Below are 24,679 nucleotides of genomic sequence, written 5' to 3'. Positions count from 1 at the left end.
CTTTCGCTAGCGCCAAGGACGGCGTACGCTCCCACCTTAGCACCTCCTCCCGCTGAGGCGAGGCCCCGCCTCCAGCCGCGGGGGCTGCTGGGCTGGGGCCCAGCTGCGGCCTTTAAATAAATAGCTGACGAGCGCAGGCTGCTTCACTGCCACAGGGTGTCCAGGAGTGAGTTCGTAACTCGTGGGGATTGTGGCGGGGCGTCGCAGACCCTGTCGGAACCTCACGGAATAGGTGAGGGGTTTGAAGACCAGCTATTTTCCTGAAAAAAAGGCGGTATTGACTCGCTTTCTTGTTCTGTTCCATCCTCCCGCCCTGTTGGAGTGGGGATCCTGGGCGGCCTGGCCTTCGCTGCTGCCGTCCTGTTGCAGGCTGCTGGGCCCTCACGGCGGGAAGGCCGGGCTGCGAAACTCGGCGCCCGGAGAGAATGGCTGTGCGTGAGGGCTAGGGACAGGGGGAGGCGCGGGAGGAGGGCTGGCGCGTTCTGCTGCTTCTCGGCAGGCTGCGCGTGCTACCCTGGGATGGAGCCGACCTGACCGTAACCGCGCGGCTCAGCACACGTGCTGGGCCCGGAGCCGCTGCTTCTGGCTCCTCCCCGAGAAAGAAACTTCTCTCGGATGGGGTCTTGCGGGCAGAGCCTGCTCGGTGCCCCCTCGCTTTGCCGCCGCGGATCTCTCCCTTCTTCCTGTGTTCTCTGGTTCTGTCTTCTCACCACATCTGGGCCCGGGAAGAGGCCGCTGCCAGAAGGCGGATGTTCGGGGCCCCGCCTGGGCTGGAGGGGCTGGTGGGAGCGAGAGGTCAGGCGGCCCGGGCCCTGGACTCTCAATCGCGGCTACGATGTTCTAAGAAGGCCTTCGTGCCAGTCAGACTTTTTTAAGCAGCGAGACTGAAAGCCTTGGTTGTGTATGGAGAAGGTGTCTGTTCCAAATAAGTCAAGTACCTAAAGGGGCTGTGATAGGAGAAAACCAGAGGTGCCACAGTAGCCCCAAGTTCGCAGGTCAAGACAGTCATCATCAAATGGACCAAGTTGCCCAAGTGCTTGAGTAAGCCAGTTCTGATGCCAGATTTTGCAGGTTAAATTCTCACAACAATAGACTGTAATAAACGGTGCAAATGTGCCTTGGAATTCTATATTGTTAAGGAATGGCCTTTTAAGGAATGTACTTGAGATAATTATGGTAGTGTCTTATGTATTTGGCTGATTTTGTATCCCATTTTAAAGAAAATATGATAGAAGAGAAATTGGGCATAAGATTACAAAATTATGAAAAGTGAAAAGTAGGCCTTAGAATGGAGGCTTGACTTGGAGTGGCACTAGTTAAATATAACCTTTAAAAAATTACATAACTTCTTTGGCCCTCAGTTTCCCTGTACTGTAAAACATGCTCATATGTGCAGGATTGGCTGAGTTAGACACTGTCCACCTCTAACTTTCCACCCCAGCCTAATCTATTGCATGGTCTAGTACAATGTGTTTTTGCTGGAATCCAGAGTGAGGACTCTGTACATTCAGTATAGGTTAGGCCATAATTTAGGTTTCACCCTATCCCTTAGTATATTAAAAAAAAAAAAATACCTCGTGTATATCTCCTATGCAATGCTTTTTCTTTGACGTTATCAAAATCTTTTTTACTGGTCACTAGAATTAAGGCAAATCTTTTGTATGTTGCTCATAAGGTTTCTTTCAGCCCACTTCTATTATAGATATTTTTTGAATTAGTTTTTTCTCTAAGTGCTTTGAGTTCAGAAAGAAATGTTAATGAAAAGAAACTTTACAGTACCTAATTGTAATATCCCTAATAAGTCAGGAAATTGGTATAACTGGGAAATAGATATAAATTAAACTTTTTCTTTGTAAGTATTTTAAAAAGCACTTTGATATCAGTACATCTAAGATTAATATTGTAATTTTAAAAATAAATTCATTACAAATTGAAATTCTATCAGAAAATAGACCATTAAGACAGAATCAAATGTTTTCCCAGGGTTTTTAATAAATGAGCAAAAAATTTATCTTTAGATTTGTTGTCAGGAAACTTAGGATCCAAATTCATCTCTGAACTTTAAATCTTGTGTCTGTAATAAAATTGATTAGCCTCTTTTTGCCTGTATCCTTATTTACAAAATGACAATAATATTTAGGAAAGTGTTTTGTAAACATTTAAATAATTGATATGACTTGCCTTTTCACTAACAAAGAATAGGTTTTAAAAAGAGCTCTGTAAACCTCTGTAAACCAGTGCATTTCTTTCCTGCGGTCTAGGTTAAAAAGCTGAACATAAGAAATAGATAAAAATTATTACATAGGTGATAATAACCCTGGCTCTTAAAGAATTATTTTTAAATGCTATCTTTTATATCACTTATTTTTTCATTTGGATTAGCTGAAATTCTGTGTTTTAATGGACTATTGTGATTCAATATAAAATCTAATATATTTGAAGGAAAATTTCACAGGAAATTAGTGCCTAATCTTAATTTTTTTTAAAACCAAATTTAGCAGATGTGACGTTACCAGGATTCCTAAATTATAAACAACCAGCAGGCACTGGTGGGAGCTAGCATTGGTACTAAAGTTTTTTTGGTTTTTATCAATAAGTTTACTTGCAAAATAAGATAATTTCATGGTGATTTCTTTTGGAAAAATTACAGGCTTCCATAATGGCTGAAAATGGTGACAGTGAAAAAATGAGTGACCTGGAGTCCAAAATTTGCCAACAAATTGAGGTATGGTTCTTGTGCTGATGACGTATAAAACCAGCCTTTTAGAAGAGTGAATTTGTAAAATATACACCAGTAGAACTTATTTTTGTTTTAGTATTATAACAGATTCAAATGAAGCTGTGCCATGCTGTTGATGCTGGAAAATACATAAAGCTATTGGTAAAATTGTAGTTCTTTGATTTGTGAAACTATAAAAATAGAAGAGTCCTTACACAGGTCATCTTATATTTTAGTCTTTGTCTTTAGTTAAGAATATCCCAAATCATTCTGGATAGGTGCCATTCGACATTATTTTTAAAGGCATCCACTCCTCTTCTACTTTAAATCATATCAATTATCCATTGTAGTGCTGAATGAACCTTTGAATTAAGAAATGTTTTCCCTCAACCTAAATTTTTCTTGTTGTTTTTAAGACTCTTTTTCTGGTTCTGTTTTTACTAGATGTAGAGAATAGAATTAACACTTTCTGTTTAATAATCCTTCATATCATTGAAGTTTATCCAAACTTCTTTCATGCAAAGTAATTCCAGTCTCTCTTCCAAAATATATATTTTCTATTTATTTTCATAATTGAAATTGTCATTTAAAAGTTTGTCATTTTTAACTTAGAGAATTCCAGTTAAGATTTATGCTGGTTATTGTTTCATGTTTCTACTGAGCAATCTCAGTTTCATGTTTAGTCATGCATGATAACTTGTGATCTTTGCAAATTATAGACTTTTATCTTGCCAAATGCATAGTCTTTCTCCAGCTTGTTTGTATAAATCTGACAGGGTGTCTCCAAATAAACTGCTTTACTATTTACTATATACTAAAAAATAGCTTTACTATTATAATAAAATCAGTTAGAATGTTGGCATGTTTTTAAGTTCTGAGTTAAGAATTTTTGCATATCTGAAGTGCACATTTAATCTTTCCATGGTCCATTCCTTAAGGAGTGAACAAATTAGAAAAGAATTTGGTCTCAAATGTCTGGGGGAAATAATTTTGTAAAGTTTTATAATTTGTAATTCTCATAACTGTAAATACTGATAATTGGGGAAGAGCAGCAGACTGAGAATTTTTATTATAGCTGAAATGCTCCATACTATTCAAGACTAGAGATGGATAAATTAGGTGATTACCAATAGATAAATAACTGCTTTCAAAGATGTATAAATCACAAATAAATGCCATATACATACAATTACAAATTATTGTCATTGAAAGTTGGCTGGCCCCTGATAAAGTGGAGGTAAATGTTTCATTATTTGATGGAGTTCTAAAGAAAGTTACCCCAAAGCATGCTTGTGCTTCCTGAACAACTTTAGTAAATGAGGTATTTTCTGTATTGTATCCTTGAACTTGAATCTTTGGTAAAGGACAGTCTTCTGTATGGACAATTTGGCAATTATAATGATATGCATGGTTCATTTACTTATGCATTCCCCAGGATATTCAATATTTTAAATCTTTCTGATTAGTTACATTGGATTTGTGCTCAGTAAATATTTATATTTCATAATAGCTTAATATAGTATACCATCTTAATATTTTAAGAGTAATTACCTTATGTTTCCAGGTCACTTTGTCATCCTTATACTGGTTCATATAAATGAAATTGTAACATTCTTCTATAACTAGTCAGAACTTAAGTCACATTTCCTTCCTTTGTGAATATTTACAATGATAGTATGTTATAATCATTTTACAGTACTATTTTGGTGACTTTAATCTTCCACGAGACAAATTTTTAAAGGAACAGATCAAAATAGATGATGGCTGGGTACCTTTGGAGACAATGATCAAATTCAACAGGTAAAAATTTTTTTGTAAAAAGTCTTAGAGTTCTCATCACTTAACTACAATTCCCACTACAATTCTCCTCTTTCTTTTCTTTCTTTTTTTTTTTAAAGATTAAGCAAACTCACAAAAGACTTTGATGTGATAAGAAGTGCTTTAAAGAAATCAAAGGCAGAACTCATGGAAGTTAGTGAGGATCAAACTAAAATCAGAAGATCTCCAAGCAAACCCCTCCCTGAAGTAACAGATGAGTATAAAAATGAAGTAAAAAACAGATCTATCTATGTTGTAAGTGGATTTCTTGTATTGGACCTTACTTTACATTTATTCTTTATTAACTGTATTTAAGAGTAATTCCAATTTTTTCCCCTGTGGAGTGATTTATATTGTAAAATATAAACAATTTAGTGCCATTTTGCTTTAAAAAAAATTGGCATGTTTGGATTTCATGCCTTCTGAGATTTTGTTAATATTTAGCTGAAATGTCATTTTCTGGCTATTACTATGTCTTAATTAATCAACCCTTCCTTCTCTGCTCTCCCCAGAAAGGTTTTCCAACAGATGCAACCCTTGATGACATAAAAGAATGGTTAGAAGGTAAAGGTCAAGTACAAAATATTCAAATGAGGAGGACATTACATAAAGCATTTAAGGTATGAGAATTTAGAGACTTATTTGTAAAAATAAAATTCTGGAATTGAACAAAATGTCACTAATCTGCTCTTTTAAAATACTTTCTTATTATTTAATAGGGATCAATATTTGCTGTGTTTGATAGTGTTGAATCTGCCAAGAAGTTTATAGAAACCCCTGGACAAAAATACAAAGATACAGAGCTGCTGATACTGTTTAAGTAAGTTAGTTTGTTTATGCTTCAACTAATCTTAAATCAGGAAGATGAAGTAGTAAGGAACTGGAGGCTTCAAGGGCAGTGTCTTGGGAGCTTTTATGAATCCTTACAAAGATGTGAGTCATTAAGGCTAATGGACTGTTTCATGTCAGATGATGGCTACATGAACAGTGAGTTAAGTAACTTAAGGATAACCAATGATAAACAAATCTATTGTCTTATTTTGATTTAAAATGTAGCTTTTGGGAAAGTTTTAAAAATGTTGGTATAATCTAAATGTTGTACAACTGCTTTATACTGAGAACAGTATTTCATTAGCAGTTTTTTAAGAATGCCATGTTTTATCCAATTTCCCCGAAAAGATAATAGGTACCACATTATCAGAAATATTACCACTATTGAAATTGTCTTTCATGAGTTTTCTTTATCTATATTTAACTGTAAACATCATTCTAACTATAAATTCTTTATTGAAAAGACCAAGTCATTTTTCTGTTCAATATTTTCATTGTTTTCTGTGGATGAGGGATTTCTACGTAAACCATCTGTCTGAGGTTCTGTAAGCCTTATGTGTCATTTAAAAGCTTACTATTAAAGCAGGGACTACACCAAGCCAGTATAGTTCAGATAAAAAGTTTTGTCAGCATATTTTTTAGTAAGATTAAGATTAGAATTGTAGATAATAGTTTATCTAGACTTTTTGAATCCCCTGACTACCTTCTGTTTAAAATGAAAAATAAGAACTGCTTGATAGTATGTACTTTAAGAATTTTTAATTGAGAATCTGTAATTTTCATAACTGTAAATATGGAGGCAGTCAGTTTCAGAAGGAAGAAAAAAGTATCATGAAGTGAAATTGGTTTGTCTGTATTAGCCCATTGAACAAGTGGACCCACGTGTTGATAATCGATGATGTCAACATATAGATTTTTAGTGGTATGTCTACAGGGTTTTATGATCAACATTTTGAATGTGTAGAAAGCAACAAAAATCCTGTTAAAATATGAGGTGTCCTGTATTTTTGTTTTTTAAAATTATAGAGGACAGCTAGGTGGCGCAGTGGATAGAGCACCAGGAGGACCTGAGTTCAAACATATAATCTCAGACACTTAATGCTTCCTAGCCCAATTGATCCTGGACAAGTCACTTAACCCCAATTGCCTCAGCAAACACACACACATGTATAAGATGAAGACATTCCTTGACATAAATTCTGGGGAAAAACTCTTAAGGGTAACTGAAAGCAAATTAAGTCAGTACTTGCCAACTAGGCTATTTTTATATTCTGTTAATAGACTTATAGTATCTGGGGAAAGGATTTAGTCAGTCTTTGTTCCATATTGCAGCTGATGAGGTTGCATTAGTTCTGGATCTTGCATTTTAAATTTTATATTGATAAACTTAAAAGTGTATCCAAAGTAGGGTAATCAATGGTAAAGTAGTTTTCTAACCATATTAGTTTAAAAATAGTTGTAGGAACTAGGTAGGTCTATTATCTTGAAAAGGAAATACTTTGGAAGGGCTTTCGATTGTGAAAGGAAGAGATGATTGCTATTTTGGAACTTCTGTGGTCATAACAAAGTAACTAGGTAAAAGTTATCTGGAAGTAGACTTGGCTCAGTATATGGGAGAATTTTCATTGTTAGGACTGTCAGAGAGAAAACGGGTTACCTTCTAAGCTAGAAAATATTTTTAATTATTCTGAGTATTCAGTTCAAGTTATAGATCTCAATTTCTTCATCTTTAAATTGGTCTCTGAGATCTTGTACTTTAAATAGAGTTCAGAGGAGGGACTGTCCAAGGTTATTGTAGAGAGTAATCTGGTACCAAAGAAGAAATCTTTCATCTAATGGTCCTTTTACTTAGAAGACTGATTATGACCATCTGTTAAGCTGCTTTTAACATGCTTCACTATCTTTAATACAGATTTAACTTAACAGTCTAGACTCTGGTGGTTATTTCTCATGTCAGTATTGAAATATGTTTTATTTGATATTGCAAAAGAAGCCTGACTGTGCAACTTGGAAAAATACTGCTGTAATAAATTGAATCATATTATAGAAATATTTGCTCTAATCATTCTAGTAGCCATGGTATAGTAGAAAAGTCAAACTTATATAAGAACAATTAGAATGATGAGAATTAAGAAAGAATTAAATAATGATAAAGACTTTAATGTGTATAGGTAGATTGGGCTAATATAATAGAAATGGTAGTCCTCATTATATTTATTCCAGTATTGATCAAAATACTAAATGGTTTCTTTATAACTAATATATGAAACATTAGTGTCTGATAATTTTGTAGAAAATAAAAACTAGGGGAAAGAATTTGTTAATTCTGTTTGGAAGAGAGATGAACAAAATTTTTAGGGACAAGCTATATATTAGAATAAATTGGGATCAAAAATATTTGAGGAATCAGTAAAGTTTACTAGTTCATAATGAATTAATGATCAAAAGCTATAAATGAACATTTTACAGAAAAGAGAAATAAACTAACTTGGGAAAAATACCTAATCTTCCTTTAGGATGTAAAAATTAAACATTACCTCACATCCTTGCAATTGATAAAAATAATTTAAAGCAAAGGAACTCTAGTATTAGCTGGATTTTGCAGAAACAGACACACATTTGTTGCTGATGGAAAAGTAAGAACTTTGACTTTTCTGATAGAAAAATTTGGCAGTTATCAATAAAAAATGCAAAGATAAACACCTTCCTTTAATTCCAAAAAACAAATTACTTTCAGTGGAAAATAACATTGGGAATAGAATTGGGTAAAATTTGAAGTATGTTACATGGAAAAATAGTAAAAACAAAACAAAAAAAAAAACCCCAAAACAACCAAAGAACTCTCTGATCTTCATTGGATCTTAGCTAAGTGAAAATTGACCCAGTACATCTTGTTAAATTAATGGGATACTATAGATGTAATTAAGATTTTTAAAATTTCTTTGCATTATACTTAACACCTAATAGAACTAGAGGACATGTGGTAATTAGAAACAAGTAAATGGGTTATTATTAATGGTCCAAGAGCCAGGAACTGTACTAATAGTTTATCACTTTGGAAGTTAGATTAGGCAAAATTTATCTTCTATGGGGAAGATTCTCTCAAGCCAAGTAGAAAAGGCTATTTTTTATTTTTGTAGTCATACTATTAAGGATTTCTTCCTACACATTTAAAAGCTCAATTATCTATCTTTTTAGGGAAGATTATTTTGCAAAAAAGAATGAAGAAAGGAAGCAAAATAAAGTAGAAGCTAAAGCTAAAGCTAAACAGTAAGTATTGTGGAAATGAAATTTAAAATTACTTTTACACATGTTTTAAATAATGTATCAATACCCTTAAACATACAGTATGTGACAGATCACCTCAGAACTTGATGTGGCCTTTGGAATGAGCTAATTTAAGGTAATAAGTTTTGAGTTTAGACAGCTTAAAATGCTTGCAAAGAACAAAATTCCAAAATGATTTAGGCACTAAAAATTGCCAGACTGTGGTCTTCATAATGGAGAATGACTTCTAGTTTAACTTGGTTTCTGAATAATTCTGTAGGCTTTAGCTTTCTTGTTGTTAGACCAAGGCAGGGGTCCTCAAACTTTTTAAATAGGGGGCCAGTTCATTGTCCCTCAGACTGTTAAAGGGCCGGACTATAATAAAAACAAAAACTTTGTTTTGTAGGCCTTTAAATAAAAAAACTTCATAGCCCTGGGTGAGGGGATAAATGTCCTCAGCTGCCGCATCTGGCCCACGTGCCATAGTTTGAGGACCCCTGGACTAAGGTATCTGAGACTAGATTTATCTTTTAAGATTCCTTCCAGCTTTAGAATTCATTAACACTATTATTTTTATAGAGAGCAAGAAGAAAAACAGAGGCAAGCAGAAGATGCTGAATTGGCAAGTATTGTGTTCTTGTGTATAAGTGTAATGTTCTTTTATCATTCAAGCAAGTAAATAATGAAATTGGGTTACTATATGTCTTCTGTAGTTCAAAGTAATCATTTTGATTTTATCATAGTAGTACATATACTAAAGTGAAATACTTCAGCAATTTATAATTCAGTATTTGTAAGGCTTAAAGTACTATCCACCAAAAGTTTTATTCTCTAAAGAACATGGTTTGATCAACTATGTTAATTAGTTCTTAGGTAAACATGATTTGTAGAAGAAAATAAGATATGAAGAAAATTTTATAAAGCAAATTCTTAGAAAAGGGGGAATGATTTCCAACTTAAGTCAACTGCTGTTTTGAACCTCTCTGTAGGTAAAAATGTGTCAGATTCTTTCAAATTTTGAACTGTTTCTGTGATAAAATTTTAAGAGATCTTTCTTGAGTTTGATATTATTTTATGCCCAGCAATTTATTTTTTTTTTTCTACACAGGTGAAATGACAACTAGTTTCTCTTATAATTAAAAAAAAAAAACTTGAATTTTGATTGCTTGTAATAATTACTCGTATTTATGGTTCTTTAGAAATCTCTGGATGAAAAGATTGGATGTTTGCTGAAATTTTCTGGTGATTTAGATGATCAAACCTGTAGAGAAGATCTTCACACACTTTTCTCTAATTATGGAGAAATAAAATGGATAGACTTCATCAGGGGAGCAAAAGAGGTTAGAGATGTGTTTTATTTCAGCAGTTTAAAAAGCTACAGTCAATGTATACACAGGTGAACTATGGTTACTTTTTTCTTAATTAAGAACGAAATGCTCTTTCCCCATTGAATTTTTTGGGGTGACGAGAACAGAACTTCTGCCATCATGAAATATTTTCGTTTCATTGTCTTTTGTAGGCTAAATGATATATAATCATTTAGAGTTTTGAGTTTAGATAGGAATTTTGATTGGGACAGAAAAATGCCACAAAGAAACTTTCACATTGTTTTAATGGGGTAGAGATTTTCTGGAGAACTCAAGATGTGGATACCTGGCAACTTACTTGTGAGTACTTTCTGGTAGCATTTTTGCTGTCATGTTAATATTGTAAAATTCCAGCAGTGAAATTTGAATAGGCATTTCTTTTGTTTTCACATTATTGTCTCTCTGGATGTGCCACTGTGAAAGCCAAATAAATTAGAAGGATCAGATGGGTATTTTCTGTAGTATTCCTTATCAAGATTTTTGGAACAGTATATTAGGCTGTTAGAAACTAGTTTCAAGCTAGACTAGTTTACCAGCTCAAAAAAGTTAATTTCTAAAACAATTTAAGGAGCCCTTTATTAAGATATGGAAAGAAGCCTCATAGTTCCTAGTGCTCAAAGGACTGTGAGATTTATAAATACTTTCTCAATTTTTAAGTTATTTCATTCTTTCCAGAGCTATAAAGATATTAAAATTACTTTTCCTGTTGTAATGTATACTTGGGGATTCAGCTTAGGTTGTAATGTGTATGACTGTTGTTTGATATGCAGGGTATAATCCTATTTAAAGAAAAGGCAAAAGAAGCACTGGATAAGGCCAATGAAGCAAATAATGGAAACCTAAAATTAAGAAACAAAGATGTAACGTGGGAAGTATTAGAAGGAGAGACAGAGAAAGAAGCTTTAAAAAAAATAATTGAAGACCAACAGGAATCCCTAAATAAGTTGAAGTCAAAAGGTAATTGAAGTTGCGTTGAATTGTAGAATACTGGAGATTACTTAGTTTGAATCTTCCTTTTATAGATGAGGGAATTAAAGTCAGGTAATTTAAAGACTTAGGAATTTTAAAAACTTATTTTGTTGGTAATATACAAGAATGATGTTTTTATGAGTTTATAGTTTACTGAAGTTACTAATTATTTCAACTTTGATTAAATGTCTGGAAAAGAAATTTTATTTCTAATTTATTTAGGCTCATTCCCTAATTTTATCTAATTGTGACAAACAATAAACTAGAATGTAGAATAATCTATAATGGAGGAATGGTAGGTTTTTCCAATAAGACAGTTTAATATAGTTCTAGAAATGCTAACTATGTGTAAACTAAAGAAATGGAAGAAGCACTGGCATGATTTTCAAAGTCTTAAAAACTATTTCTACAGGTCGCAAATTTAAAGGAAAAGGAAGAGGAGGTGGTAAAACTGTCCAGGGTATACCCAATAAAGGAAAAATACAATTCCAGGGCAAGAAAACAAAATTTGATAGTGATGAAGAACAAGAAAATGGTGATGCTGGAGGTAAATATTATTTTGAGAAAACTTTATTACAGGTTTTGTGTTAAATTGGCTTAGGATGACTCTTTTCAAATGTAAAATACCAGATGGGTAACAGAACATCCTAACTCTTTAAAAATGTAATGGCATCCAGAAAAGAACATTCAGAACTGACCTAATTGTCAACAAAAATAAGCTCATACAAAGAAAGCACATTCTGTATGTTATTAGTGCTTGGAAAAATCCAAACTAAGAAGCACTTGAATTTTAAATTTAAATTAAGTTTAAATATACCATATTTTTCCTATGCCACCCACCACCCTTAATGAGGGAGAAACTAACTATATCTTTGTAATTAAGAAATTTGGTTCTTCAGAAGGTAAAAAGACATTATAGTAGAATTACAAGAGTGAATACAAGGAATGAATTCAAGGAAAGATTTTTTCCCCCCCTTCAGTTTAACTGATTTTTAGGTTTTCCCCTTTGATCTTTTGGGTCTTCAAAGAGAGAAGAGGGAGAGAAATTCGAGTTTTAAATGGCTTGGATAAAATTAAATCTCGGATTATTTAGAAACTGTTGTATTTTATGCTGTGCCATAAATTGGAAAGTTGGTTTTCATTCTGTTCACAGAAAGTTGAAGGTCAGAACTTCATTCAGAAAAAATAGCTAAATATTACCAGAAATAAATTAAGTAGTACCAAGGACTTTTTAGTTTTATGATCTTTAATAAAATCATTACCATCTAAACTTCAAATTTTAATGTTTGGCTTGAATCCAATTACTTATATTTTTGTAGGGACCCTTAAAAGGACACGAGAAGAACCTGAAAAAGAAGAACCTGCACCAAAACAATTGAAAACAGAAAATGGAGCTGGAGACCAATAGCTTGATACAAAAATTTTTATTCATTTTAAATAAATTTTAAGCTGTTTCAGATTGTCTCTGTGTGTGGGGGTCTTTAAAAGAAAACCGAATTAAATCCACTTCAATGTCCACCTATGATAGAAAGAAAAACTATTTTTGTTTAACTGTTTTTGTTGTTCAGGTAACCTGGATTTTTTTTTTTTAAATACATACATACATACATATATATATATATATATATCTTTTTGTTCATAATAATCAAAAATTGGCATTTCAGACATTGATCTGAACATCAAAAGAAAGGTTATTTCACTGAAACCTGGCTCTGTAATGTTGGAAATACCAACAAATAAAATGTATACTATATAAATGGCAAAATTGTCCCAATTGCTGTTTTTACAAGATTTCCTTCATTTTTAACAGAAATCAGGCTTTGTTTTTCTTACTATAGTTATTCCCCCAAGAGAAGTATGGATTGAGTATTTAATATGATTTAATATATAGAGTTCAACATCTGTTTAACATAATTAAATTCTATAGGTTTTTCTCCTCTTTGGGCAACTTGTTAGAAGAGGTCATCTGCTAAATGAATAGTTACCTACTTCAACATGTTTGTCCAGATATTTGTCTATAATTTAACTTTCCATTTATAAATATTCAGTTATGATCTTTATTGTCCCCATTAATTCTAAGTGTCATCTTTTCAGTGGTTATATCATAAACTTTAACTTACTGTTTTTTTCTTATGAAATCTGTATGATGCTGGTAGGTCATATCGTAGTTCTGGGAAGACAAAAACAATGATTTGTTTCACAGACAGCATTCAAAACTGTTCTATGCTAGTCTTTAAAAAGTGAGTGCTAAGAACATTAGATTTTACAAGTTATAAAAATGTGGTTTTCATTTCCCTATGCTAAAGCAAAGTTGCTTTACAAAGGAAAACAAAAAAGATGAAAATTCTTGCTTATAAAAGATAACAGATTTTTCAATGAAAACTTAGTTAATACTACAAAGTAAAAAAAAAAACTAAAAGTTTTCCAGTATACTTTGTTAAAGTTTTTCAGTTCTAAAGTCTCTTAGCATAGGCTGCAATGAAATAATTAAAATATAAAGTATAAATTTCAGGGAATGGACTAGGCAGATTCTCTAGTTCTATAGTAAGTGTTTTAAAATCTGTCATGGACCTATTTGGCAGTCTGGGGAAGCCTCTGATAAATATTTTAAAATGCATACAATGATCAAAATAAGTCCAAAGACCCCAGGTAAAGAATACCTACTCCCAGAAGAGGCCAATAAATGGCCTAATAACTTCTTTGACTTTTTTAAAATACAAAATATATTGAGTGAAAAAAACATGAAAGCTAACTTGCAAAATTAGGAAACTTTTAATTAGAAAAAGATCGAAGTTTAAATCTCTGCTAGTCTCTACATTGATAAGATGAAATAAATCCAGGATGGTCATTACTGTGACTTTAAAGGAAAAGCCAGGAGCTGTAGCTATTTCCCTTTCTGACTCCATATTGTTAGTAGGTTGTTGGGAACGTCCCACCCTCTAAGAGGATTTTAAAAACTTCTCTCAATATTCTTGCTCATTTCCTCCTTTTCTCTGCCTTAATTCCTTTCCTTTTCATTTTTTTAAGGCCCTTGCAACAGCAAATATCCTCTTGATCTAATGAATTGATATCAAACATCACAAGGGAAGGCCTTGTTCTACCTCCACAGAACTTGCAACTATCCTCTCTCATTCCCACCATCCTTGGAGTCCATTCCTTGTTAGCTGCCTTCTAGACCAAAAAGTTTCCTAACATTATTCCTATTTCCAATGTTAGTTCTATCCATTTTCTACACAACTGTAGGGCTGATCTTTTGCACAAGTCAAATTAACTTCACAGCTCAAAATCTTTCAAGATCTCCCTAATTTCTTCTGAAGAACTCCAAACTCCTTAGACTGGCATGCAAGGCTAACATTAGAAAAAGATGCCAACCTGCCACTGTGCCCTTCACTCAGCCTTTGGATAATCAATGTTTTCTAATCATTAGTCTGCAAACATTTTGTAACTTAGAATTTCCCCATTTCTTTTCAAGCAGTTTGCTATACGTGAATTGCACCCTCTACCCAGCCTAGTGTATGATCTACACTCATAGTCAAGAAACACTTATGAAGTACATACTCTTTTATTAGGTACTGTTCCAAGTGCTGGGAATAAAAAGTTCACATTCTAAGAGGAGTAAGTAATCAGCAGTATAAAAGGTATAACTAAGTCCATGGGAGTTGAGATTCTGAAGTGAAATAGTATAGAGAAGAGAAGGGGGCACCAACACAGAACCCTGTGGGACATTCATGGTTAATGAGTATGACCTGGTTGAGAATCCAGGAAGAGATTGAAAAGTGGCTTAATAGGTAGGAGGAAAACTAGAAGAAAGTGGTGTCTTAAAAACTTAGAGTTGCATAAATAAATAGTAGTGTCAAACTGCAGAGAGTCAGTTACAGTGAAGATAAAAGGCTACAGGATTTGACAATTAGGAAATCATTGGCTAACTTAGGGGAGGGCAGTTTTGATGGAATGAAGTTGGAAGCCAGAGTGGGGTCATGAAGAAAGCAAAAGGAAGAGAAACGAAGTGAATTTGTACAATGCCTACCATGTTCCGGACGCTATGCTAAGCATTTTACAGATACTTTCATTTCATACTCAAAACAGAGAGGTAGTGCTTCTGTTATCCCTATTTTGCAGTTGAGTAAACTGGCAAACATTAAGTGACTGTACAGAATTAAAAGAGGAGAAAAAGTGGAGGCATCTATTGTAGACAGCCATTTTAAGACATTTATTGGAAAATAAGTGAGAAGAAAGGGTTGAGGATTTTTTTGTAGGTTGGGAAAGACATGGGCATGTTTGTAGGCAATAGGGAATGAACCAATAGACAAAAAGAGATCGAAGATAAGTGAGAGTGAGGATAACAAAAGAAGGGAAGGATGTGAAGGAGACAGGAGAGATAATGGGATCACTTGTGGGTAGATTGGTTTTCTTGGATAAGGAAAAAAGTAATCTCTCTGAGATGGATGAAGGAAGAGAGTAGCAGAAAACATCTGGATAAGGCAAGATGACAAAGAAGTATTCAGAATGAGTGGTCTCAAATTTTTTTGTAAAATAGGATGCAAGGTTCTCTGTTGGGGGAGACAGAACATTTGAGGAGAAATGAAAAGGTCTGGAAGAATCAGTGCAGACAGAGGGATTACTACAGCTAATGTGAAGCTTATCTTGCACTCAATGTAGTCAACTTAAAATAGGTGCAAGATTTTCTCCACTTTTAATCAACACCATTTCTATAGGAGTCATCCAAGATTGTCTTGGCAGGGGACAACTGATGATATAAGAGAGTGAGGGACTGAAGGACAGCAACAGTAATGAGTAAATTGGTTCAAAATGGGGAAAAGAGGAGAAAGGGGCTAGTGCTGCAAGGGGGATAGCCTAGAAGAAAACTTAGGAATGAAGGAACAGGAAGTCAGGGTTTGGTATAGGAAAGCAAAAGGAGAGGAGGAAAGCCAGTGGATTGTAGTCAGATAAGGAGATTTCAAAGTAGTATGGTGGTGGTACCTTTATAGGTAATGTGTTCAAGTATATGACCATATTTGTGTGTGACTGAAGTGGCAGGAAGGTCATGTTAAGTGAGAACAGATTGAGGAAATGAATGATTATCATGTTTGAGGAAGAGTCAATATATACTCTGAAATTCACTAGTGGATTTAACTAGGCAGGAGTTGGGGAAGAAAAAATTGTGAGCCATGTACCTAACTTGAAGGAGTGTCCAAAGAGTAGGACTTCTTAAACTTTTCCAACTCACAACCCCATTTTGTCCAAGAAATTTTTACATGACTCCAGATATATAGATATATATATATATATAAAATAAGTATACCAATCAAATAGTTACAGATAGTAAACCATAATATTGCAACCCTCCTTCTCCCCTTCCACACGCCTTCCCCCGATTCAGTTACATGTTATAGGTCATGACCCACAGTTTAAGAAGATTTGCTACAGAGAACAGCTACCTGGATTTTGACTAGGTGGAGGTTATGGATTATATGGATCCTAGAGAAAGATTACAGAGAATCAGCAGTAGGTGAAGAATATGGAAGCAGCAATAAAGAACAAAAAGTATTTCAACTCCTCTGCCTTGATTAGTGAACTAAGGGAATGAGAGAAAGTATAAATAACTAATACTGGAAAGGATCACCAGGGAAGTTATATCAACAATTTCATTGACTGATTTAAAAACAGAAGGAGGAGAAGAAAAAGTTTAAGATGAAGGCAAGTTTATTACCTATGGAACTAGCATTCCAAAGAGCACAGTGGAAGGGGAAATGGGTAACTTTTAATTGGAACTTTGGTGTGAGGGTTGAGGAGAACAAGAATCAAGAATCAGGTGAAGGGAAAGGGGTTGGGGTATTGATTAAAGGGGGTCAAAATCAGTTGAGCATACATGGTGTGAATAGTGGTAAATTCAGTAATCACTGACTGGAAAATCATCTTTCCTCTGAAGACTGGAGAGACAAGCATCATGGAATAGAAAAACAACAAGTAGTATACCACTGCTGATTTTTTATTTGCTTCAGCAGTACAACTCTTTCCCTTAAATTATATTAAGAAAGCAGCAGTAGGGGCAGCTAGATGGTGCACTGGATAGAGCATTAACCTTGAAGTTGGGAACATCTGAGTTTAAATCCAGCCTTAGATACTTTAACACTTAGTACCTGTATGAACTTGGAGAAGTCATTGAATCCTAGTTACTTCACACACACACAAAAGGCAGTAGTAAATATACTGAAGTCTCAACGTTTTAAAAACATTACTGATAAAGTTATAATTAAAAGTGTCCAATTATGTCCAATTCTTGAGATAAGTGTTTCCTAAAATTGGAATAATACAGGGTAGACTAGCATGATCCTTTTGGAAGGATGACATGCTAATTTGTGAAGCTTTTTTAAACAGGCTTTGTTTTTCTTGGGAGACACTTGGAAGAAAATAAAAGGGAGAGAAAGTAGATCTTCATTTGAATTAACACATTCAGCAGAGATTGTGACAAATAGCTATCATAGAGGATGAAAATGGCATGACAGAAGCCATATTCTTAAGAGATCTGCTTTCTAATGGTACCATATATTTGCCTAACTGGATAGTCAAGTGACTCAGAATTATTTTCTCATGAGTGGTCCTGCTCCATCACCACTATAATGACCAAAATAAACGTATGATTTGTATGCATCAAGAGAGAATCCTAGAGTATAATCTATATTTTACTTCATCTATTTCAAGTGCATGGTTGGTAGTTAAGATGCAAAGTCATACAGATGCTTTAGGTGCTAAGAGGGGAAAAAAACAAAAAGGAGGCATAAGAAAGCTGAACACTGTTTACTGGATTAAGCAAGAAATTAATAATGAGCTAGATAAGCAAGAAAGTAATCATGAGCTGTACTGATATTCTAAGTGCTTGTCTACAACACCTCAAGTCCAATAACCACATGAAATGAGCTAAATCACTGTAAACAATGATTGACATAATAATCACTATCTTTAAAATGTCTTTAATGAAAATCAAGATGAGGTTTTCCTTTATTAGAATTTCAGTAACAAATTTAATAGTGTATTAAATGCTAAATACTATGGTTAGCTAGTATTGATTTAAGGAATAGTAATAGTGCTTGAATTTATAGAACTTAAAAACTGATGGGATATGATGGACATAAATAATAAAACAAGGCATAATCTGAAAAAGTAGACTTTGCTCTTAATGGAACTTTAATTGTTTTCTTCACATTGGCGAACACAGAGAAGGAAGAAACTTTACTTTCTTTTATCTCTTAAAATTTTTTCTTCTACCCAAGCTTATTCTGAAAGATAAGCCTTGGGTAGTTGGACTTAGGGAACCAGAATGTCATAAAAATTCTTTCCAGACAACTCTGTGTTGCAAAACAGATGTTATATACCATCCGTTCCAATTCTTACATAAAAATGTTGGCAATGTCTGGATATCTTATATTAGTAATACTATTCTTGTTCTACCTCCATCCCAAATATCATCAGGCTTCCAGATTCAGTATTATTTTAGAGAAAATTCAGGATTCTTACCTGCTATAACATCCATCTTAATTTTCCATTCATCTGCTTTCTTTTGAATATGCTAAACATTAAAAAAAAGTTACCTTGAGTTGGTTCATTCCATCCAAAACAAAATTTAATTCATTATATCTATATTAACTATATATAGTTAATAATTTGCAGTAATTATTTCTACTATTTATTCTAATCAAGACTCATCTTTGTAGAGATTCAATGAGCTGCATTACATGTTTAAAAATACAAGAGTAAAGAACTTCAGTATGGCTAACAATCTGTTAAAATGCATAAGGGGTTTTCTCAAATGACTGAGTGCTACATTGGTACTCAGTACCAGTAGTGAGGGAGAAATCAGTAATAATTTTACATATTAATTAAATTTTTAAAAACTTCTTAGGATATACAGCAAACATTGGGATTAATAGCCATCACTGAGGACTTTGTATTGGAATTAATCTAACAGAAAGACAAGCCATTCTATCAAATTTTGCTAACTAGCCCAAAGTATGTGTTTTGAATGCTGGTTTATTAATTAATTTTTATCTTCAAAATAACTAGCAAAAGAGACATCATATCTGACCAAAAAGTGACTATTTGAGCTTAAACATGTCACTCAAATTCTCAAAGCCCCAGGCAACTCTCTTAATCTAGATAGTGTCTATATGCCTGAAGGACGTGAATATTTAATTCAAATACATTTATTAATTGGGAAAATTAATAAACTTCAATTAATGTATATCCAAATTAATATATTCCCCATCAGGTATATACCAATAAAATCAGATCTAGATTGAAAACAAAGTATGTAAGGAATCAATTTTTGTCTATAATATTCAGATATACATGAATTATATATAACTTCAAAGTAGTTCCATATACTTTTAACATCAGTTAGAAAACATTTAGTACTAGTATATAGTTTGATTTGAGGAAGCTTGAGAAGTTTGTGGGAACTAAATAAAATTTATTTTTAACCATTTGATAATTATATCCACAAGCATATTGAAAGAAGGATGAAATGGCTGATTATTACAATAAAAATTCGAAGATATCAGTGAGAAGAAGATAGTAGGGACATGATATAGAAAGAAAAAGCCTAAGTGTGTCAAGTCTACTGAAAAAAATAAAGTGAAAAGATTACATATATTAAGACAAAAATAGATTTAAAATGACACTAAGTAACAAAGTGTCATAGTATGCCCACTATAATATATTTCTTCATGTGAATTTTTTTTCATTTTAGATTTTATTTTTCCTTTTACTATTTTTTTTTTCTTAGCAGCCCAAGTAGCAATCAATCATGGGCATCATTTAATTCCACTAGCAGTAATCATATCTAAAGAGATTCTATTTCCTAATACAAAGGTTATAAGTAAGCCAAGTTACGGGCATACTAGACGGCATTATAAGAATAGTGAATAGCAAAGAAGAGAAATGGAACCAAAGAGCAAGGAGAATACTGAAAAATCAAAGGACTTCTATTGAGGGATACATTACTGAAAAAAATAATATATGGCCTTGAAACTCACTGGCTTGTGTATAATGTTTAGATAAACTAGTTAGTATTCAAGAACTAATTTCCTGGACATCTTCTATTCTGGACTTACTACCACACTTTTAAACCTGGAAGAGATCTTCTGGTACTTTAAAAAGTATTCCTGATTTGACTGGTGTTATCTTCAGAGAGAAGTGGGACACCTAATAGATTTGTAGTTTGTGGACCTATATTCAAATTCTGGTTCTGCCACTTACTGTGTAATCCCAAACAATTAAATTACCTCTTCAGGTCTCAATTCCTCTTTGGTAAATGAGGGGGCATGAATTAGATGACCTTTAAAGTCTTTCCCCGCTCTAAATCTATATGACTTTACTTCAGTTCATTTTTTACAAATGAAGAAACAAAGAACCAGAAGAATTAAGAGAGGTGCTAAAGCTCTTATAAGCCAAAACTAGAACTGAGATTTCTGGTTCCTGGTGCAATGTGTTTTCTGCTAATTCTTACTGTTATCTTCTAATCAGGGTCTAACTAAAGTTGCTTCCTTATCTGTTTCCTCTTCTAATCTTCCAATAATTCTTATCAATTCAAGTCTTAAAGAAAACAAATTAGCCTCTATGGTCCAGTGGAAATCCCTAAATCATAGATACCAGCTATTACTGTGAATTATTAAGCCAATACTGCAACAACTGAAAGTTACATACAAAAAGTCAAGGTCAGTAGGCGTAATACAGTCACTAGTTTGAGAAATTATAGCAAAGGAAAAGCATGGACTCACTTCTCGGGTTGAAGATTTATGTAAAGAATATACAGCTACTCGTGCCATTTGTAAAGCAATCTTCAAAAATGACATATCCATACCTATGAAGGGAATAAAAAATTTTGCTGTTAAAATGCTGTTAAAATGGTAGATCACAATTATTCATTGAAATTTAGAAGTGCTTTTTTTGGCATATAGAGGAAAAGATCTTTATGGTTAGATAAAGTGGACAATATAAAGGTGCAGTGACAATAGCTAACATATATCATTTACTATGTGCCAGATACTATGCTAAAATTTTTAAATGGTGATATCCTCCCAATTTTTTACAGATGAAAAAATTAAATGGAAATTAAGTGACTTGGCCAGGCTAACACAATCAGTAAGTGCCTGCAGTCAGATTTGAAATCAGGCCTTCCTAACTTCAGGCCTACTGTTTGAACTGCTATGTCACCAAGCTTCCTTGATAAACTGGTAATATACTATCTTCCTTTTCCTCTATCATATATTTCATGTACATGTACACAATTCCTCACCAATATACAAGCAAACTGGAACAATGATACTTTTTTGACTAATTACTTCCCCTAAATTTTCACTGATTTCTTTTTAAAAACTCACTTCTCAATAAATATCACACCAGAATGTTTCTTTTAACTAACCTTTATTATGCTTGGTTCCAAAGGGAGGATTCATGATTATAGTATCAAAGGACTTGAACATTGTATCAGACAAAGAACACACATTGCATTGAATCATGTCAATATTTGTCAGCTCAAACTCTGCAACATTTCTACTAAATATTTCTAATGCATCCTCATCTATATCAAATCCAACACACAACCTGGAAATGCAAAACAAACAAAAAAAAGCTATTTAAATGTTTCAAAAACAAAGGTTTATTACATCTAAAAAACAGCATGTCAATATATTTGCTTAGTGATATATTTTGATAAGAAAGGTATACGCAATAAAAAAGAATAGAGGAATTGTTGTAAATTGTTGTAAAAGGAAGACTGTTTATCAGATCACAGATAATTAGGTTTATCCTTTGATATTCTCATAAGATATTCTACATCTTGTAGACTGGCATACTCTACTATGCCAGTAGTATGGCTACTAAGTTGACCCCAGAAATTGTGTACTGAATTACTTACCCTGCTCCTAACATTGCTGTTCCAATACTAAGCATTCCACAACCACACCCTAGATCTCCAACCACTTTGTTTTCAATGTCATCATATGTATTATGAATTGTATATAGCATACATGCTTTAAAAAAAGAAAGAAAAACAAATTAGAGAGAAATACAGGCAAGGCTGGTGATGGAAATCCAGTTTATAAAAATGAGTCACAATATTTTCATTTTTCTTACATGAATCCTGAGTGATGTACACAGTTATTAAAAAGGTTCACAAAATGTAGGAACTTATGTCACAAAACCCATCAAAACTGCAGAACAAGCATCTATGTGAAAAGGGCACAGATAATGTATCCCAAAAGCTGTTACCTTAATACAATATTTTTCCCAAGTTGTCCTCTAAAAAGGGATAGTAACTCTAAGTTACACTTTTGAAAGTAGCATGTTAAAAGAGCTAAATTTTCCTCAGTGTCAGAATCAAGGTTAGCCAAAACCTCCTGATACAGAATATTACTCAACTGACCTCAGAGATGGCACTCAGAAGCATTGGCCATGGCTACTCAAAACACTGTCAAATAAGTCAGTGCTAATCATCAATGTTATATTACCAAAAAAACCTCAACAAATGTTCATAAAAGTCCTATTCAAGTCTTTTTTTTTTAATAATTATAACTTTTTATTGACAGAACTCATGCCAGGGTAATTTTTTACAACATTATCCCTTGCACTCACTTCTGTCTTGATTTTTCCCCTCCCTCCCTCCACCTCCACCCCCAGATGGCAATGCAGTCCTATACATCTTAAATATGTCACAGTATATCCTAGATACAATATATGTGTGCAGAACCAAACAGTTCTCTTGTTGCACAGGAAGAATTGGATTCAGAAGGTAAAAATAACCCGGGAAGAAAAACAAAAATGCAAACAGTTTACATTCATTTCCTAGTGTTCTTTCTTTGGGTGTAGCTGCTTCTGTCCATCATTGATCAATTGAAACTGAGTTAGATTTTCTCTATGTCAAAGAAATCCACTTCCATCAGAATACATCCTCATACAGTATCGTTATTGAAATATATAATGATCTCCTCGTTCTGCTCATTTCACTCAGCATATTCAAGTCTTAACATTGTTTTTGGTGCAATGTTTGGGATATAATGTTTTCAACCAGGTTCAAAAAAAAACAAACAAACACACACACACATATCCATAAAGATATACACCAGTTAGAAACCATAAAAACTCTTGATAGATTTTGTTGACCCAAAAAGATTTATTTTCTATGACAGCAATAAGAAGCTTCCTGACTAATTTTTCCAGGGGAAAAAAAAGGGATTGAGCTCTTGTTGTAAATTCTTAACTTTTACAAATTAGTAGTTCCTCATATCTAGTCAGTCAAGATGTCAAACATTTATTTTAGTGCCTAAGGTCCTGTACTAAGGTCTGGAGATACAAAGAAAGGTAAACGGTAATATGATAGTCTATATGTTATAGTTTTATAGTCTAATTCCAAGACAAGCAAACAGCCATGTATAAACGATGTATACAGGATAAACTGGGAAGCAATCAATAGAGAGGAGGCATTAGTATTAGAGGGGTGGGAAAGGTTTGTTAGAAAGCAGTATTTTAGCTGTTTTGAAGAATGTCAGGAAAGTTAGGTTATAGAAATGAGAAGGGAGAATTTCCAGTAAAGGGGATTTAAATAATAAAAGTCCCGTGAAACTTGCTTAATAGTTCCACTTAATACCGAAATACTGGGCTGAGGTAGTTATCTTTTTTTAAAGTTCAAGTTTCCACATCTGTAAAATAGGGATGATAATGTTATATTGTAATTGCAGAATGAATGAAGTGCTAGGTTTGATTGAGTTATGAGAAGACGAGTTTAAATGCTACTTCTGATATTTAGTAACTTTGTGATACTGGGAAAAGTCACAACCTCAATGCGTCTCAATTATTTCTCAGGGCTTACTAATAAATCAAAGAATTGTCATCTAAATTGGTGGAGCCAGCTTCCTATGCAAAAATTACAGATCCTTCGGGTTTTAATACTCAATAATTGCCCTATCTACTTTAGATAGCATTGTTGAGGAAATAAGATCAGGTAAGTAAAATTTTGAGCCTAAAATGTAAAATATAATTTTTATTTAAAAAACAAACAAACAAACATTATGGTGTATTGGAAAAGCTACATTTGTAATCAGTCAAGGTTTGAATCCAAACTCTCGCCTCAGTTTCCTCATCTGTTCAATGGGTGGCTTTGGGTTTGCGTTTCTTAAAATTCCTTCTACATTTTAATTCTTTCCGATGCCAAAGGTGCTGCCTTTTCCGGCTTACACTTCTCGCCAAAGGGATGGTAATCTTACCTGCAATGTGGGGCCTGGTCGGATACTGTTCCAGAAGTAATTTGGGCTTCTCAAAGCCATCAACTTGTTGCAAGAAACTTTCCAGTTCCTTCCGCTTCATTTTCTTCGGGTTATGTGGGTTATAATTTTTGCGAGGAGGGTGAGAGTGAGTCGTACCTATTCACAGCTAAGAAAATACTTTAAAATTCTCAACCAGGGGGCCAGTGTTCCTCACAAAACCTTTAGTCTCCGCGGCGGAAGCCGTATTCCTGCACCTGCGCCCTGCTCCTGCGCCCGCGCCTGCGCTTCTGACGGTTCTCTCCGGCTGCGGGCGCACCTTATACCACCTAAGACTATCCGTTCGGGGCTGCAAGAATCCCCTTCCCCCAACTCCAGAAATCAGCTGCCGGCTCCAGGCTACCTTGCATCCGGTGTCTCCGACTTAAGGATCCCCACGCCGATCGGAAACT

At 33.9% G+C, this 24,679-nt stretch overlaps 2 protein-coding genes and 1 pseudogene across 3 annotated transcripts; 2 read left to right on the top strand and 1 right to left on the bottom strand.

Moving 5' to 3' along the window:
* Positions 1-133: 133 nt before the first annotated feature.
* Positions 134-12,428, top strand: SSB (small RNA binding exonuclease protection factor La). 2 transcript variants are annotated; one of them, XM_051986195.1, is made up of 12 exons: positions 134-232; positions 2,651-2,725; positions 4,416-4,519; positions 4,618-4,792; positions 5,050-5,157; positions 5,257-5,357; positions 8,567-8,638; positions 9,215-9,257; positions 9,835-9,975; positions 10,773-10,959; positions 11,384-11,518; positions 12,291-12,428. In XM_051986195.1, exons 2-12 carry the CDS (start codon positions 2,660-2,662, stop codon positions 12,377-12,379), a joined length of 1,221 nt encoding a protein of 406 aa, XP_051842155.1. In that variant the 5' UTR covers positions 134-232; positions 2,651-2,659; the 3' UTR covers positions 12,380-12,428. The 2 variants fall into 2 exon arrangements, with proteins under 2 accessions (XP_051842155.1, XP_051842156.1); XM_051986196.1 differs by lacking the exon at positions 134-232 and adding an exon at positions 943-1,041.
* On the bottom strand, positions 12,381-24,573 carry METTL5 (methyltransferase 5, N6-adenosine). Its single transcript, XM_051986197.1, has 7 exons — positions 24,231-24,573; positions 21,887-22,001; positions 21,392-21,573; positions 20,748-20,830; positions 18,487-18,538; positions 13,092-13,141; positions 12,381-12,490 (listed from the first exon to the last, which is right to left on the bottom strand). Exons 1-7 carry the CDS (start codon positions 24,328-24,330, stop codon positions 12,416-12,418), a joined length of 657 nt encoding a protein of 218 aa, XP_051842157.1. The 5' UTR covers positions 24,331-24,573; the 3' UTR covers positions 12,381-12,415.
* LOC127558473 (uncharacterized) lies at positions 17,247-17,343 on the top strand (annotated as a pseudogene).
* Positions 24,574-24,679: the final 106 nt, after the last annotated feature.

Source organism: Antechinus flavipes, chromosome 3 (assembly GCF_016432865.1).
Source record: "Antechinus flavipes isolate AdamAnt ecotype Samford, QLD, Australia chromosome 3, AdamAnt_v2, whole genome shotgun sequence".
NCBI lineage: Eukaryota > Metazoa > Chordata > Mammalia > Dasyuromorphia > Dasyuridae > Antechinus > Antechinus flavipes.
Note: the sequence above shows the minus strand (reverse complement) of the source record. Positions and strands in the feature narration are given on the sequence as shown.